Here is a 17,866-nt window from a genome sequence, read left to right on the forward strand (position 1 = left end):
ATGGATTTGTATGTAGCATTTATGGATCTGGAGAAGGCATATGATAGAGTTGATAGAGATGCTCTGTGGAAGGTATTAAGAATATATGGTGTGGGAGGCAAGTTGTTAGAAGCAGTGAAAAGTTTTTATCGAGGATGTAAGGCATGTGTACGTGTAGGAAGAGAGGAAAGTGATTGGTTCTCAGTGAATGTAGGTTTGCGGCAGGGGTGTGTGATGTCTCCATGGTTGTTTAATTTGTTTATGGATGGGGTTGTAAGGGAGGTAAATGCAAGAGTCCTGGAAAGAGGGGCAAGTATGAAGTCTGTTGGGGATGAGAGAGCTTGGGAAGTGAGTCAGTTGTTGTTCGCTGATGATACAGCGCTGGTGGCTGATTCATGTGAGAAACTGCAGAAGCTGGTGACTGAGTTTGGTAAAGTGTGTGGAAGAAGAAAGTTGAGAGTAAATGTGAATAAGAGCAAGGTTATTAGGTACAGTAGGGGTGAGGGTCAAGTCAATTGGGAGGTGAGTTTGAATGGAGAAAAACTGGAGGAAGTGAAGTGTTTTAGATATCTGGGAGTGGATCTGTCAGCGGATGGAACCATGGAAGCGGAAGTGGATCATAGGGTGGGGGAGGGGGCGAAAATTTTGGGAGCCTTGAAAAATGTGTGGAAGTCGAGAACATTATCTCGGAAAGCAAAAATGGGTATGTTTGAGGGAATAGTGGTTCCAACAATGTTGTATGGTTGCGAGGCGTGGGCTATGGATAGAGATGTGCGCAGGAGGATGGATGTGCTGGAAATGAGATGTTTGAGGACAATGTGTGGTGTGAGGTGGTTTGATCGAGTAAGTAACGTAAGGGTAAGAGAGATGTGTGGAAATAAAAAGAGCATGGTTGAGAGAGCAGAAGAGGGTGTTTTGAAATGGTTTGGGCACATGGAGAGAATGAGTGAGGAGAGATTGACCAAGAGGATATATGTGTCGGAGGTGGAGGGAACGAGGAGAAGAGGGAGACCAAATTGGAGGTGGAAAGATGGAGTGAAAAAGATTTTGTGTGATCGGGGCCTGAACATGCAGGAGGGTGAAAGGAGGGCAAGAAATAGAGTGAATTGGAGTCATGTGGTATACAGGGGTTGACGTGCTGTCAGTGGATTGAAGCAAGGCATGTGAAGCGTCTGGGGTAAACCATGGAAAGCTGTGTAGGTATGTATATTTGCGTGTGTGGACGTGTGTATGTACATGTGTATGGGGGGGGGGGTTGGGCCATTTCTTTCGTCTGTTTCCTTGCGCTACCTCGCAGACGCGGGAGACAGCGACAAAGTATAAAAAAAAAAAAAAAAAAAAAAAAAAAAAAATATATATATATATATATTTTTTATATATATATATATATATATATATATATATATATATATATATATATATATATATATATATATATTTTTATATATATATATTCTTTGTCAACCTTTCCTCACTCATCCTCTTCAGACATCCAAACCATTTCAGCACAATCTTCAGCTCGCTCAACCATATTCTTATTACCACAGCTTTCTCCTACCCAGTCATTACTTACTTGATTAACCCTCCTCATACCACATTTTGTCTTCGTACAATTAATTCCCAGCACATTTCGTACCTTCCCATATGTAAACCATGCCTGGCATCCCTGCAACACCTTTGGAACCACTGTACTGTCAGACTTGCCCATCTTCGCACTCTTAGATCGTGAACTCTCTTTCCACATATTTCTGAATGCTCTTAGGATTTTTGTCCCCTCACCCATTCAAGGATCACTTCACCTCCCATGGTTCCGTTCGCTTCCATGCCTACTATCAGGTTACTAAAACACTTCACTTCCTCCATGTTTTCTCCGGTCAAAATTATGTTCCACCTAACCTGTCATTTCACTGTTAAACCTTCCTTGCTTTTATTCACATCTGCTCCCAACTTCCTCTGCAGTTTCTCACTCGAATCTGCTACCAGCGTCGAGTCATCTGCAAGCAATAACTGACTCGCTTTCTAAGCACTCCTCATCCTTGCTCACTCACTCTCCTCACCACCCTCATCCATTCACGGACTGATCAGCCATGGTTGCATCACACACCCCCCTAAGGCAGACCACTGTTGAAAATGTCGATCAATTCACTGTTAGAACTGGCAACATTGAAGTATGCAGGATGACCATGAAAGATGTACATGGCATTACTGGTAATTATGTAAAGCTGTAGGTTAGAACTATGATTCGACCTTTTTGAATTGGTCTTTTTTTTACTGTTAAACGATATCACAAGATAATCTTTTTGGGTACATCAACGATGCTTACGTTATGAAGGAGTAACCGAAGTGTCTGATGGCATACACGAAGAAGGAAATGACGAAGACGACATGGCGGCCCAGCTTCTCTACCATCTTGTCCATAACGATCATGATCGGGGACCCCACCAGGTTGCCCACCGTCATCGTCAGACCTGCTCATGGCTCCAAGAGTCAGACATTCGTCTCTTCGTTACATTTTACATCAACTGTTTGCATACTACCTTCGGGCTGTGCTAGAGGGCAGCTGCGGCCCCGCTTGTAGCAGAGGAATGGCAGAAACTAAGGAGGGAAGGAGGTTCAGACAGCCACACTGTAGATTAATACGAAGACTCAACTTACCAGACTCATTGGACGATCCTGCGGATAAGTTACAGAAAACACCTAAGTAACACTCAAATTACTTCGTCTATACCTCCAATAATATTCTATCTGTTGTTTTGATACTATGCAAAAAGTCAGTTTATGATAAGAATAACACATTATATTACCATCCAAAATACACTTTGTATAAGAGCACTTAATTCTTGTGTATTACCATCATATAACTAAGATATGTTAACTGGGTGTACGGCTTTTTTATGTCAAATTGTTGCAGTGACACGAATTTCAGAACAAGACTAGGCTCACTGATCAGGGGGGAAGCAGAAGACCAAAAGGTGAATTAATCAGAGCGCGAGACATGTTAATCCGAGTGACAGAACATCTGACAAAGGATGTGTCCTTAATGCTTGTACCATTCAGATCTGTAATTACAACTGTTGTATGTTCTGTTCTCAAGCAGTGCCAGCAGCCAGGCCATTTGCCAGACAGTTGCGCATCAAGCAACTGTCTCCACTATGTTTTGACAAGTTGTTTATTGTAGATATGACGAACAAATGGGTATGTTTTACCAGTCTCTGCATGCATCTTCTCCGCTTGGCTTTAAGGAAATTTATTTATCAGACAATAGACTAATGGTGTTTGGCCTTGTCTTGAGAGCACTTATATAGACAAACTCCAACGAACTGCCCACCTACATAACATGTACTTGTAACTTATGATATCATTCACTCGAAGTGTAATAAACTCTGAAGATCACCAAAGATGGTACGAAGTTTGCCTCTCCTCAGTGCCTAGGTTTCCTTGAGGATCCTTGCAGCAGCATCAAAAGCCTACCTGTTACTAACTAGTGCAATGCCATCAAAGTGCTTTCCTTATGGTTGCCAGAGAACTACATTATAGCCAGCTCTTCTCTGAACCCATCGCTTGGAGCTGCATGTTGATCCAGTTCCATCACTACATGTGCAGTGCTTGCTTGATGGTTCATGCCATCGGAACTAACATCAAAAATCCATTCCTTCAGCAGCTGCCTCCACGCATTCAGCAAGTCTCACCACAGCTGACCCTTCTATACCTCAGACAGCCTTTGCTTCTGTGGCAGATCGTATCAGCCAAATTCAAGTCCATATCTTTGTTTACAGCTTTGGGTCAGGACAAAGGAGTCCCACAAGATCAACTTACTACAAAGCTGCTATCAGGTCCATTAAGGAAGTGTAAATCATAATTCATAGTTTCAGGAAAAACCAGCTCAGTCCTTTTTAAGAAGATCCAGCCACCAATCTTCACTATGGTAACATCCAGGTCACTGTTTTTATCATCTTTGGTTCCTTAACCAGGATCACAAACACCAAACATCCAGTATGTAGTAAGAATGTCCTTCAGCGAGCACTCCTCGTGACTAGTGTGCCTTTGTTCCCCTCATCCTTCTGCATGTCAGACTGTCTTTTAATCCATCACATGTTTGTTCCCTTTGGATCAAACGTCTCCACATACCTTACCCGGATGGCATTAAGATTCCTAACAATGAACTGCGCACTTTATCCATTGACTTTGGTCTGTAGGGTCATTGATGATGGATTTTCCTCCAGACCAATGTGAAAGAGCTAATGCTGGTTGGCTTCGATTTCCTTCCGCACGGCAAACTTTTCGTGAGTTCTAACACCTTGGTCTCACCCCTATCTAGACCTCATCATCAGTTTGCTAGCTTTTCTTATTGAGCCTTGCTAGAACTCTGTACCCTAATGACAGATTTCGCAATATTCAGTGAACGCCACTTTTGATGCCTCCACTACCTGGCACCCTCGTACTCATCACATATAGACCTCTGAATCTCTAACTTGCCCTTGCAATGGATGAAACCTGCCAAGGACACACTCCACAAGGTACTGAAGATTGATATTATACGTCCTTCTTACAACTGTTGAACATTTCATCTCAACATGGTCCCCAGGTCTTCCTTAGGCAATTGGTGCCTTTGTGGTAATTACCATGCATCTCTCCCCATACCACCTCTTTTAGGCCTCCCTCCTCAACTTCCACAGATCTGTGATGTTCTCCCAAAACAAATTTTGCTCTGAATCCAAACCGATTGCTAAGGAGCCAAGTCATGTTCTCCAAAACATATTTGATCTGGATCGGTTCCTGTGGAGCGTAGTAAGATTCGCAAGACCAATGTCACCAAGCCCTTCAGCCATTTGAGACCTATCCACGTGTCTTTTGGATAATGAAATGTAACCCAAATTTTCCACTGGCTCATCATCTGGGCTCCTCAGGGTCTCCACCCTTGTTAAATCTGCACAGATACATCCTGGTGACCAGCGACTCCTCCGAGAAACACCTGCAGCACATTAGCCAACTCTTCACGTGCCTATGGGACTAAGGCCTGCAGATGAACCCGATACATGTGTGTTTGGTACCTCTTGTCATCACCCTCCTCAGACACCAGGTGTTGGCTGATGGCATACAACTGCTGGAGGAGGCTGAAGATGCCGAGGAGCTTCCTCGCAACTTCGTCACCACAGAAGCTACAACCTGAAGGTCGTATTTGTCTCATTGCTTCATTCTCTGCTCGAGACCGAAGAAGAATGTGTATGAACCAGTTTCAGTTGGACTGTAGCTGTAAACAATCCCTTTACCACTGTCAAACAGATAACAAAACTCACTCAACCCTGCCTCTGGTACTTCATCATCATCCTTTCCATAGATTCCTCCTGTTTCATTGCTACTGGTGCTCTTCATCTTCTAATCAACAACTTGATTTTCCCAAGCGGTTGCCTCCAACGCGGGAAAATTTTTAGCATCTTCAGCGAGGAAAACAACGTACCATCTGTGTTGTCTTTCAATTCCTCTGCAGTTTCCTTAAGGGCCAAGAGTTTGACTGTCTTACCACCTGCATGTGTCTCAGTATGCCATTATTACTAGGATCAACACCCAATTCCTGTGAGTCATCATCTGTCACTTTGAGGGAGCTGACAACACAAGTGTTTACGCCTCCACCACAAATCAGCTCATCTACTTCTCTTTGGTAGCATTAGCTCACTAATAGGACCCAGTCTTACCTGGCTTTCAAGAACCCCCGCAAGCGTTCTGTAACTAGGGAAAAGCAGACATCACGAGGGTCCATTTCTAGGATATCTTTTTGAAGTTAAATCTGTCCATTCCTATTCTGAGCGGACTGAGGTAATGATAGAACAGAAGAAGCATGCTACCCATCCTCCTCGCCCTCTAGCAACAGGGGGAAAAAATGGAAGAGAAACTTTGCATTGATGAAAAAGTCTGGAGTGAGAGAAATTCTGGTTATGAAATAATACTGCACTGTTCCACCTGCTGCACTGCAATTTAGTCATAACGTTTGGAATGAGAAAAAGTTGATGACGTGTATATACAGTTTTTCCTTGTGTTCATTCCATAGACAGCTGGACTGGTGAAAAAATTGTCTTGACCAGATTTTTATTAAGTATTTATATTCTTTGGTTAAGTAACGTTTGCTGGTATATTGTTCCAGTGTTCAACGCTCCTGTTTATATATGTATGTATGTATGTATATTGGAAAGGATCACAATTTTGCGCGTGATCAAGTATATTCTAAGAGTCCACGGGGTAAATGAAACACGATAAGTTCCCAAGTGCACTTTCGTGTAATAATCACTTCATCAGGGATCAGGAGAGACACAAGAGAGAAATATAACAGTCAGTTGATATACAACGAAGAGACGCAGCTAGGATGCCATTTGGTGAACATGCGATTGTCCAAGACAGACAACAAGCGTATCATAAACTTATTATTTTGCAAATTTTATGAACAATAAAGTTATCTAATTTGTATAGACCATCACTAATATTAAGATTATAATTCTTTGTGTATTTAATGATAGAATATGAGTATTTCCTCGTCTTACCCATTCACAACTTTGCCTAGCAGCTTTGTATCGTCTGCATATTTGGAGATCATGGGTAAGAGACTAAGTTTGAGAACATTTGTGTGTAACATGAAAGGAGTTGGACCAAGGACCGACCCCTGTGGTACACCATTCCTCACCTTCAGCCAGTCTGAGGCTTCGCCATTTTAAAACTACAAGATGTTTCGTATAGGAGAAACACTCCATGATTCCATAAGCATAGTTGCTCCCCTGTTCCTTGTGCTTGTACTGAACAATCTCTTGTGCAGTACTTCCTTGTAAGTCATTCTGAAAGTCTTAGTACATTGCATCGTAGGAGTACATTGCATCATAGGGGTACAGTGCGTCGTAGGAGTACTTTTGATTCCATCAACCATATATAACATTGAAAAATTCTTGTACATTTGATTGATATCTTTCGTTGCTGAAGCCATGCCGGTTTACTGGTGTTATATTGTGATCTTTGTCTCAATACTTTTCCAATCGTTTTACCCACAACTGATGTGAGGTTAATTGGGCGTCTGTCCATTACACTTGTAATCTCTTTTCTCTTATATAAAGGAAACATCTATTTCCAGTCTAAGTAGCGTACATTCCCGTAAGTGATTTGTTAGATACGTTCGTTACAAAAGGCATCAGTTGTCATCTGATCTTTTCCAAGAAATTTAGCGCAAGGTTATCAGGCTTACTTAATTTACCGGGATCAATTTGAACCAAGTGTTTTAGCAATTCATAACTCAAAATTTACTATACTTGTAATTTTTCGTCATCTACCTCCCCCTAACTTTTTTTTTTCTTTCAGTTGTGGCATGTATCACTCCTCTTCGATTTTATGTAGAGTTATGGAGTTAATTGGATTGAAGTTTCCTTGGCGTCATTAGGTACTTTACACCATGCTCAGTCGGTGGTGCTCCTGTTGTAAATGTCATTTTTCTTTGACTTGAATATTTAAAGAATTCCCTGAGGTAATTCTTAACATTCATGATATTCTAATATTCACTTTGTCCTGTGACCATTTTGCTGTCCCTTTGTATTTCCACCAGTTATTGATGACTCATTGTCGTCTCAACTGCGTAGCGCTCACCGCAGGAAAATCTAGGGAATTTCGAAATGTGTGAGGTGGAGACAGTGTGCATTTGTGGACTGAATACCAGCAACCTACTTGTGGATGAGGCTGAAAGAAAAGACTAACAAAACCGGACCTAGGAAAGGAACTCAGGAGCCAGTGAAGTGCGTGTTCACTCCTCTGCTGTCACTGACAAGCAAGTGGTGTATCTACCTGGTCAGTGGCAGCCTTCCGACCGAGAGTGACAGAATATTTACCTACGACGAGAGTTACAAGCTGTGTTATTTGCTGAGTTACGTGTAAGATGAAGAGATGTTGTGTTTATGGACTGATTGCCAACAACCCATCCGTAGGAGAGGCAGAAGGAAGAGACACGTTGGCTCACTGCACAGATGTCCCTTTTTCTCGCTCTCTCTTCCAATGCTCATTGATCTCCCTGGTGTCGTGGATGGTGGCGGTCTACCACCTATATAAAGCGAGTGAAAAAGAGAAATAATTAAAAAAAAAAAAAGAATTGAGATGCTTACCTAAGAGATAGGTGGGAGCTCCGAGCTCCTTCAGGTAAACGAAGAGGAAGCTCTCGATGAAGCCCCAGTTGGAACCTTGGGCCAGTACCATGAAGAGGAAGGCGTCCACCTCAACCCTGGTGACCAGCTGCCACAGTTTCTTCAGCACTTTGTCATCGGCCGTGTCCACCTGCAACCACACACACACACCCTGTTAGTTTGCCTGATGAAGGAGGGATATTCACCTTCTCTCATTAGCGATATACATTTATTCTTTACCACTTTTATTATGTTAGCGGTCAGGTATAAAACACTGAGACGAGAGCTCCCAATCGCACTCGAGCCTCACAGACTATTCCATAATTTCTCCCCTTGGCATCTTCATTTGCTCTCGTTCCGCCTACTGACATACGTCGTCCCCCGTAATACCACAATGTGTACCTACGAATTTACATGAGAAAGACAGATAACAGGAGGCCTGGTTGGCCGACAACTTGGTTGTCTGGAGAAAAGAAAAATGTCATTGCGCTTAGTACTTTTTCAAGCTATCATCGACTCCCCGCTGCTGCACATTATCCTTCTAGTGCCCCCGTTACTGCTGTCGTTTATACATTTATTTTTGCGTTTTTCTAAAAGTATATCTGAATTTATTAAGTATTTGTCAAAACGACTTTTGAAGGTGTTTATAGTTTTAGCATTCCCTGCGTCTGACGGAAACTTATTCCAGTGCTCAGCACAGGAAAAGAAGCCTTTTCCCCACATCCCGTACTACATCTTTTAGCTTTGAGTTTTATTCCATTTGTCCTAGTAACCTTATTTTCATGTATTCGAAAAGATGGTTGTGGTGTACTTTATCGAACTTGTTCCGAATTTTGAACACTTAGATTAAGTTGCCGCGAAGTCTTATTTTTTTTTAAGGGAGAAGAGATCCTGTCGTTTTAGCCTCTTCGTATAACAGATTTCTAAAGGATGGGATTAATTTTGTCGCGAATCTTTGTACTTGCTCTCATTTTTCCTCGCCTTTTTTTTTTTTATAGTTTGGAGACCAAAACTGGACTGACTATTCAAAGTGTGGCCTTGCTAGAGAATTATAATGGGTTAGAATTGTTTTTGGTGTCCTATAATTTATGTTCCTGGCTATGAATCGGATCCATGTACAGAGTTCTTCACTGATTCCTTGAACTTTTGAGTTTATGTAAAAGTCTCTTGTGATGTGCTTTATGGAAAACCTTTTGGATATCTAAATATACTTCATTAGACGGTAATTTTTCGTCCCAATTTTGATATCATTAAAAAAACATGAAGAAATTCCAGCAAATTGGTCAGGCAGGATCTTCTATAGCGGAAACCATGTTGGTTGTCCAATATAATTTTTTGTTCTAGTAACGTGAGTTTTGCATCGTTTTACTTTTTTCGATCATTATATCTAACACTGACGTAAGGCTAATTGGGCGGTAGTTCAAGGCACACCTTTTGACTCCTTATATATATATATATATATATATATATATATATATATATATATATATATATATATATATATATATATATATATATGGAATACTCAACAAACTTATACCTCTGTAATTTGAGCACTCACTCTTATCCCCTTTGCCTTTGTACAATGGCACTATGCACGCATTCCGCCAATCCTCAGGCACCTCACCATGAGTCATACATACATTAAATAACCTTACCAACCAGTCAACAATACAGTCACCCCCTTTTTTAATAAATTCCACTGCAATACCATCCAAACCTGCTGCCTTGCCGGCTTTCATCTTCCGCAAAGCTTTTACTACCTCTTCTCTGTTTACCAAATCATTTTCCCTAACCCTCGCACTTTGCACACCACCTCGACCAAAACACCCTATATCTGCCACTCTATCATCAAACACATTCAACAAACCTTCAAAATACTCACTCCATCTCCTTCTCACATCACCACTACTTGTTATCACCTCCCCATTTGCGCCCTTCACTGAAGTTCCCATTTGCTCCCTTGTCTTACGCACTTTATTTACCTCCTTCCATAACATCTTTTTATTCTCCCTAAAATTTAATGATACTCTCTCACCCCAACTCTCATTTGCCCTTTTTTTTCACCTCTTGCACCTTTCTCTTGACCTCCTGTCTCTTTCTTTTATACGTCTCCCACTCAATTGCATTTTTTCCCTGCAAAAATCGTCCAAATGCCTCTCTCTTCTCTTTCACTAATACTCTTACTTCTTCATCCCACCACTCACTACCCTTTCTAATCAACCCACCTCCCACTCTTCTCATGCCACAAGCATCTTTTGCGCAATCCATCACTGATTCCCTAAATACATCCCATTCCTCCCCCACTCCCCTTACTTCCATTGTTCTCACCTTTTTCCATTCTGTACTCAGTCTCTCCTGGTACTTCCTCACACAAGTCTCCTTCCCAAGCTCACTTACTCTCACCACCCTCTTCACCCCAACATTCACTCTTCTTTTCTGAAAACCCATACAAATCTTCACCTTAGCCTCCACAAGATAATGATCAGACATCCCTCCAGTTGCACCTCTCAGCACATTAACATCCATGGGAGGGTATTGATTGAGAGGGTGAAGGCATGTACAGAGCATCAGATTGGGGAAGAGCAGTGTGGTTTCAGAAGTGGTACAGGATGTGTGGATCAGGTGTTTGCTTTGAAGAATTTATGTGAGAAATACTTAGAAAAGCAAATGGATTTGTATGTAGCATTTATGGATCTGGAGAAGGCATATGATAGAGTTGATAGAGATGCTCTGTGGAAGGTATTAAGAATATATGGTGTGGGAGGCAAGTTGTTAGAAGCAGTGAAAAGTTTTTATCGAGGATGTAAGGCATGTGTACGGTGTACGTGTAGGAAGAGAGGAAAGTGATTGATTCTCAGTGAATGTAGGTTTGCGGCAGGGGTGTGTGATGTCTCCATGGTTGTTTAATTTGTTTATGGATGGGGTTGTTAGGGAGGTGAATGCAAGAGTTTTGGAAAGAGGGGCAAGTATGAAGTCTGTTGGGGATGAGAGAGCTTGGGAAGTGAGTCAGTTGTTGTTCGCTGATGATACAGCGCTGGTGGCTGATTCATGTGAGAAACTACAGAAGCTGGTGACTGAGTTTGGTAAAGTGTGTGAAAGAAGAAAGTTAAGAGTAAATGTGAATAAGAGCAAGGTTATTAGGTACAGTAGGGTTGAGGGTCAAGTCAATTGGGAGGTGAGTTTGAATGGAGAAAAACTGGAGGAAGTGAAGTGTTTTAGATATCTGGGAGTGGATCTGGCAGCGAATGGAACCATGGAAGCGGAAGTGGATCATAGGGTGGGGGAGGGGGCGAAAATTCTGGGAGCCTTGAAGAATGTGTGGAAGTCGAGAACATTATCTCGGAAAGCAAAAATGGGTATGTTTGAAGGAATAGTGGTTCCAACAATGTTGTATGGTTGCGAGGCGTGGGCTATGGATAGAGTTGTGCGCAGGAGGATGGATGTGCTGGAAATGAGATGTTTGAGGACAATGTGTGGTGTGAGGTGGTTTGATCGAGTAAGTAACGTAAGGGTAGGAGAGATGTGTGGAAATAAAAAGAGCGTGGTTGAGAGAGCAGAAGAGGGTGTTTTGAAATGGTTTGGTCACATGGAGAAAATGAGTGAGGAAAGATTGACCAAGAGGATATATGTGTCGGAGGTGGAGGGAACGAGGAGAAGAGGGAGACCAAATTGGAGGTGGAAAGATGGAGTGAAAAAGATTTTGTGTGATCGGGGCCTGAACATGCAGGAGGGTGAAAGGAGGGCAAAGAATAGAGTGAATTGGAGCGATGTGGTATACCGGGGTTGATGTGCTGTCAGTGGATTGAATCAAGGCATGTGTATGGGGGTGGGTTGGGCCTTTTCTTTCGTCTGTTTCCTTGCGCTACCTCGCAAACGCGGGAGACAGCAAAAAAAAAAAAAAATATATATATATATATATATATATATATATATATATATATATATATATATATATATATATATATATATATATATATATCTTTCATACTATTCGCCATTTCCCGCATTAGCGAGGTAGCTTCTCGCTCTGACATCCTTCATTTTATCGACCTCACCACCTTATACATTAACGTACTGAACGACCAATGTGATATCACATATCCTAGTCGCAGACCCACCATCAAAAACCACTCATCCTTCTCCCTTCCCGCTGTGCACATACCTTAATGTGGCGGTAAAAATTGCCTCACTCCAATTAAAAACTTTCTGTTAACTTCGTATTTGTAGCGCCTCTCAGAAGGCCTCTCAGTCAACCCTATCCGATCCTTTGTCGAGATCCATAAGTGCCATGTACATTTCTTACTACTACTACTACTACTACTACTACTACTACAAATAATAATAATTTCACATCAAACAACATGAATGTAGAGCAGTTGAGTATATCATACAAATTCACATATATTCGTTATATTTGGTAAGTTCCTAACGAAATTTTGAAAGGTAAAAGTATGGCAGGGAGACACACACATGTAGGTATTCTAAGAGCTAAACTCATTCACACGACTTTAAGGTGTTACAAGAAAAACAATTGAAAACAAATATGAAACCTCAACTCTTTTTATACTAGTTTATCCCACATTAAAGCTGAAAAAAATTAAAGCGTAACGATAATTTCAGAAAACGAATATATGAACACAGCACAACAGTAGCAATTCATGCATCACAACAGAACTTCTGGATAACACAAGCACACTCTTCCAGCCAAGCAGTTAGTAATGCCTGAAAGCAATACGAAGCCTCTTTTTAAAACAGCAGCTGATGTCTTTGTTAGGGAGGTGAATGCAAGAGTTTTGGAAAGAGGGGCAAGTATGCAGTCTGTTGTGGATGAGAGAGCTTGAGAAGTGAGTTAGTTGTTGTTCGCTGATAATACAGCGCTGGTGGCTGATTCGTGTGAGAAACTGCAGAAGCTGGTGACTGAGTTTGGTGAAATGTGTGAAAGAAGAAAGCTGAGAGTAAATGTGAATATGAGCAAGGTTATTAGGTACAGTAGGGTTGAGGGACAAGTCAATTGGGAGGTAAGTTTGAATGGAGAAAAACTGGAGGAAGTGAAGTATTTTAGATATCTGGGAGTGGATTTGGCCGCGGATGCAACCATGGAAGCGGAAGTGAGTCACCAGATGGGGGAGGGGGCGAAGGTTCTGGGAGCGTTGAAGAATATGTGGAGGGCAAGAACATTATCTCGGAAAGCAAAAATGGGTATGTTTGAAGGAATAGTGTATCCAACAATGTTATATGGATGCGAGGCGTGGAAATGAGATGTTTGAGGACAATATGTGGTGTGAGGTGGTTTGATCGAGTAAGTAATGAAAGGGTAAGAGAGATGTGTGGTAATTAAAAGTGTGGTTGAGAGAGTAGAAGAGGGTGTTTTGAAATGGTTTGGTCACATGGAGAGAATGAGTGAGGAAAGATTGACCAAGAGGATATATGTGTCAGAGGTGGAGGGAACGAGGAGAAGTGGGAGACCAAATTGGAGGTGGAAAGATGGATTGAAAATGATTTTGAACGATCGGGGCCTGAACATGCAGGAGGGTGAAAGGCGTGCAAGGAATCGAGTGAATTGGAACGATGTGGTATATCGGGGTCGACGTGCTGTCAATGGATTGAACCAGGGCATGTGAAGCGTCTGGGTTAAACCATGGAAAGTTTTGTGGGGTCTGGATGTGGAAAGGGAGCTGTGGTTTTGGTGCATTATACATAACAGCTAGAGACTGAGTGTGAACGAATGTGGCCTTTGTTGTTTTTTCGTGGCATTACCTCATGCACGTGCGGGGGGGAGGGTGTTGTCATTCCATGTGTGGCGGGGTGGCGACGGGAATAAGTGAAGGCAGCAAGTACGAATTATGTACATGTGTATGTAGGTATAAGTCTGTGCTTGTACATTTATGCGCTGAAAAAGGACTGGTGATTGGGAATACCTGGTTTAGAAATAGAGATTTACATAAGTATACGTATATAAGTAGGAGAGATGGCCAGAGAGCATTATTGGATTACGTGTTAATTGATAGACGCGCTAAAGAGAGACTTTTGGATGTTAATGTGATAAGAAGTGCAACTAGAGGGATGTCATCATTATCTTGTGAAGGCGAAGTTGAAGATTTGTAGAGGTTTTCAGAAAAGAAGAGAGAATGTTGGGGTGAAGAGAGTGGTGAGAGTAAGTGAGTTTGGTAAGGAGACTTATGTGAGGAAGTACCAGGAGAGACTGAGTGGAGAATGGAAAAAGGTGAGAACAAAGGACGTAAGGGGAGTGGGGGAAGAATGGGATGTATTTAGGGAAGCAGTGATAGCTTGCGCAAAAGATGCTTGTGGCATGAGAAGCGTGGGAGGTGGGCATATTAGAAAGGGTAGTGAATGGTGGGATGAAGGAGTAAGATTATTAGTGAAAGAGAAGAGAGAGGCATTTGAACGATTTTTGCAGGGAAATAATGCGAATGACTAGAAGATGTATATAAGAAAGAGGCAGGAGGTCAAGAGAAAGGTGCAAGAGGTGAAAGAGAGGGCAAATGAGAGCTGGGGTGAGAGAGTATCATTAAATATTAGGGAGAATGAAAAGATGTTTTGCAAGGAGGTAAATAAAGTGCGTAAGACAAGAGAACAAATGGGAACATCGGTGAAGGGGCTAATGGGGAGGTGATAACAAGTAGTGGTGATGTGAGAAGGAGATGGAGTAAGTATTTTGAAGGTTTGTTAAATGTGTTTGATGATATATTGGCAGATATAGTGTGTTTTTGACGAGGTGGTATGCGAAGTGAGAGGGTTAGGGATAATGTTTTGGTAAACAGAGAGGTGGTAGTAAAAGCGTTGCGGAAGATGAAAGCAGGCAAGGCAGCAGGTTTGGATGGTATTGCATTGAAATTTATTAAAAAAGGGGGTGACTTGTGTTGTTGACTGGTTGGTAAGGATATTGAATGTATGTATGACTCGTGGTGAGGTGCCTGAGGATGGGCGGAATGCATGCATAGTGCCATTGTACAAAGGCAAGTAGGATAAAGGTGATTGCTCAAATTACAGAAGTATAAGTTTGTTGAGCATTACTGGGAAATTATATGAGAGGGTATTGATTAGAGAGGGTGAGGGTATGTACAGAGCATCAGACTTGGTAAGAGCAGTGTGGTTTCAGAAGTGGTAGAGGATGTGTGGATCAGATGTTTGCTTTGAAGAATGTATGTGAAAAATACTTAGGAAAGCAAATGGATTTGTATGTAGCATTTATGGATCAGGAGAAGGCATATGATAGAGTTGATAGAGATGCTCTGTGGAAGGTATTAAGAATATATGGTGTGGGAGGCAAGTTATTAGAAGCAGTGAAAAGTTTTTATCGAGGATGTAAGGCATGTGTACGAGTAGGAAGAGAGGAAAGTGATTTGTTCTCAGTGAATGTCGGTTTGCGGCAAGGGTGCGTGATGTCTCCATGGTTGTTTAATTTGTTTATGGATGGGGTTGTTAGGGAGGTGAATGCAAGAGTTTTGGAGAGAGGGGCAAGTATGCAGTCTGTTGTGGATGAGAGAGCTTGGGAAGGGAGTCAGTTGTTATTCGCTGATGATACATTGCTGGTGGCTGATTCGGGTGAGAAACTGCAGAAGCTGGTGACTGAGTTTGGTAAAATTTGTAAAAGAAGAAAGCTGAGAGTAAATGTGAATAAGAGTAAGGTTATTAGGTACAGTAGGGTTGAGGGACAAGTCAGTTGAATGGAGAAAAACTGGAGAAAATGAAGTGTATTAGATATCTGGGGGTGGATTTGGCTTTGGCAGCGGATGGAACCATGGAAGCGGGAGTCACAGGGTGGGGGAGGGGGCGAAAGTTTTGGGAGCGTTGAAAAATGTGTGGAAGGCGAGAACATTATCTCGGAAAGCAAAAATGGCTATGTTTGAAGGAATAGTGGTTCCAACAATGTTATATGGTTGCGAGGCGTGGGCTATAGATAGAGTTGTGCGGAGGAGGGTGGATGTGTTGGAAATGAGTTGTTTGAAGACAATATGTGGTGTGAGTTGGTTTGATCGAGTAAGTAATGAAAGGGCAAGAGAGATGTGTGGTAATAAAAAGAGTGTGGTTGAGAGAGCAGAAGAGGTTGTTTTGAAATGGTTTGGTCACATGGAGAGAATGAGTGAGGAAAGATTGACAAAGAGGATATATGTGTCAGAAGTGGAGGGAACGAGGAGAAGTGGGAGACCAAATTGGAGGTGGAAAGATGGAGTGAAAAAGATTTTGAGTGATCGGGGCCTGAACATGCAGGAGTGTGAAAGGCGTGCAAAGAATAGAGTGAATTGTAACCACGGCATGTGAAGCGTCTGGGGTAAACCATGGAAAGTTTTGTGGGGCCTGGATGTGTAAAAGGAGGTGTGGTTTCGGTGCATTATACGACAGTTAGAGACTGAGTGTGAACGAATGTGGCCTTTGTTAACAAAGTCTTTTCCTAGCGCTACTTCGCGCGCATGCTTGGGGAGGGGGTTGTCATTTCATGTGTGGCGGGGTGGCGAAGGGAATGAATAAAGGCAAAAAGTATGAATTGTGTACATGTGTATATATGCATATGTCTGCGTATGTATATATATGTATACGGTGAAATGTATAGGCATGTATATGTGTGTGTGTGGACATGGATGTATATACATATGTATGTGGGTGGGTTGGGCCATTCTTTCGTCTGTTTCCTTGCGTTACCTCGCTAACACGGGAGACAGCGACAAAGTAAAAAAGAAAGGAAAAAAAAAAAAAAAAAATATATATATATATATATATATATATATATATATATATATATATATATATATATATATATATATATATATACAGAAAGCAAGACAAACTCGCACAGCAGCATAGCATATGCTTTACAACAGTTAGGTGAACACGACAAGAAGAAAAAACAAATGAAGTCGATATCTCACAGTAAACTGGAGGCGTGTGGTAAGGATGGCAGCCAGGACCGTCAGAGCTCCACCCAGGTAAAAAGCTGGCGCGTAGTCTACAACGCCTGTCCAAAACGTTAAGTCACCATCACTTTGCGTACCCTAACTCATCTCCGTGAGTGATTTACCTTGATCATTGGTTCCCTCTTATGAATAGCTTGTTTTTGTGAGTAAGAGAAGTCTTAAGGATTTATGAAGGCGACCTGTTTTACCATTCAGTTTCTCGTGCACCTATTATTATGATTATATATGTAAATTTGTCCTTTTATTTTCTTGACAGTAAAGTGTGTATTACCTTTAGCCTGTTCATTTAAATGAAATATATCTACGTAATATCCGTAAGTACGTGAGATGAAAGGTTATATATATATATTTTTTAGTTCCAAAATTTAGTTTTCAAGAAACAAGTCACTAATGTCGAAATAGAACATGACTTCAAGGACCTTCCCCCCCAAGTCAATGTAATTGTGCTGACGACTTACCTAAGTTCCTGCTGTACTTGTCGACCAGAAAACCAGACAGCAGGGGACCCACTGAAAGACCAATGACACAGTAGAGGCGCTGCACCCCGAAGTTTCCTTTATGCTCCTTCAGTATAGCTAGTGTTGTGGCGTCCTTTTTGAAGAAAAGAATATCCGGTTTTTAATCAAAAGAAGAATATTACTTCTAAAGGCTATGGATGTGGATGTCCTTTTTGAAGAAAAGAATATCCGGTTTTACATCAAAAGAAGAATATTACTTCTAAAGGCTATGGATGTGGATGTCCTTTTTGAAGAAAAGAATATCCGGTTTTACATCAAAAGAAGAATATTACTTCTAAAGGCTATGGAT

General features: G+C 41.6%; 1 protein-coding gene across 1 annotated transcript in view; it reads right to left on the reverse strand.

Moving 5' to 3' along the window:
- The window catches only part of LOC139761685 (major facilitator superfamily domain-containing protein 6), a 119,493-nt gene that overhangs the window by 38,321 nt on the left and 63,306 nt on the right, over window positions 1-17,866 (reverse strand). Inside the window, exons 7-10 of the mRNA XM_071686019.1 lie at window positions 17,518-17,650; window positions 17,015-17,100; window positions 8,106-8,274; window positions 2,303-2,447 (exon numbers count right to left, since the gene is read on the reverse strand). Of these exons, the coding sequence (XP_071542120.1) occupies window positions 2,303-2,447; window positions 8,106-8,274; window positions 17,015-17,100; window positions 17,518-17,650 (533 nt within the window). The remainder of the gene's footprint in view (window positions 1-2,302; window positions 2,448-8,105; window positions 8,275-17,014; window positions 17,101-17,517; window positions 17,651-17,866) is intronic.

This window comes from Panulirus ornatus, chromosome 41, assembly GCF_036320965.1.
Source record: "Panulirus ornatus isolate Po-2019 chromosome 41, ASM3632096v1, whole genome shotgun sequence".
NCBI classification, from domain to species: domain Eukaryota; kingdom Metazoa; phylum Arthropoda; class Malacostraca; order Decapoda; family Palinuridae; genus Panulirus; species Panulirus ornatus.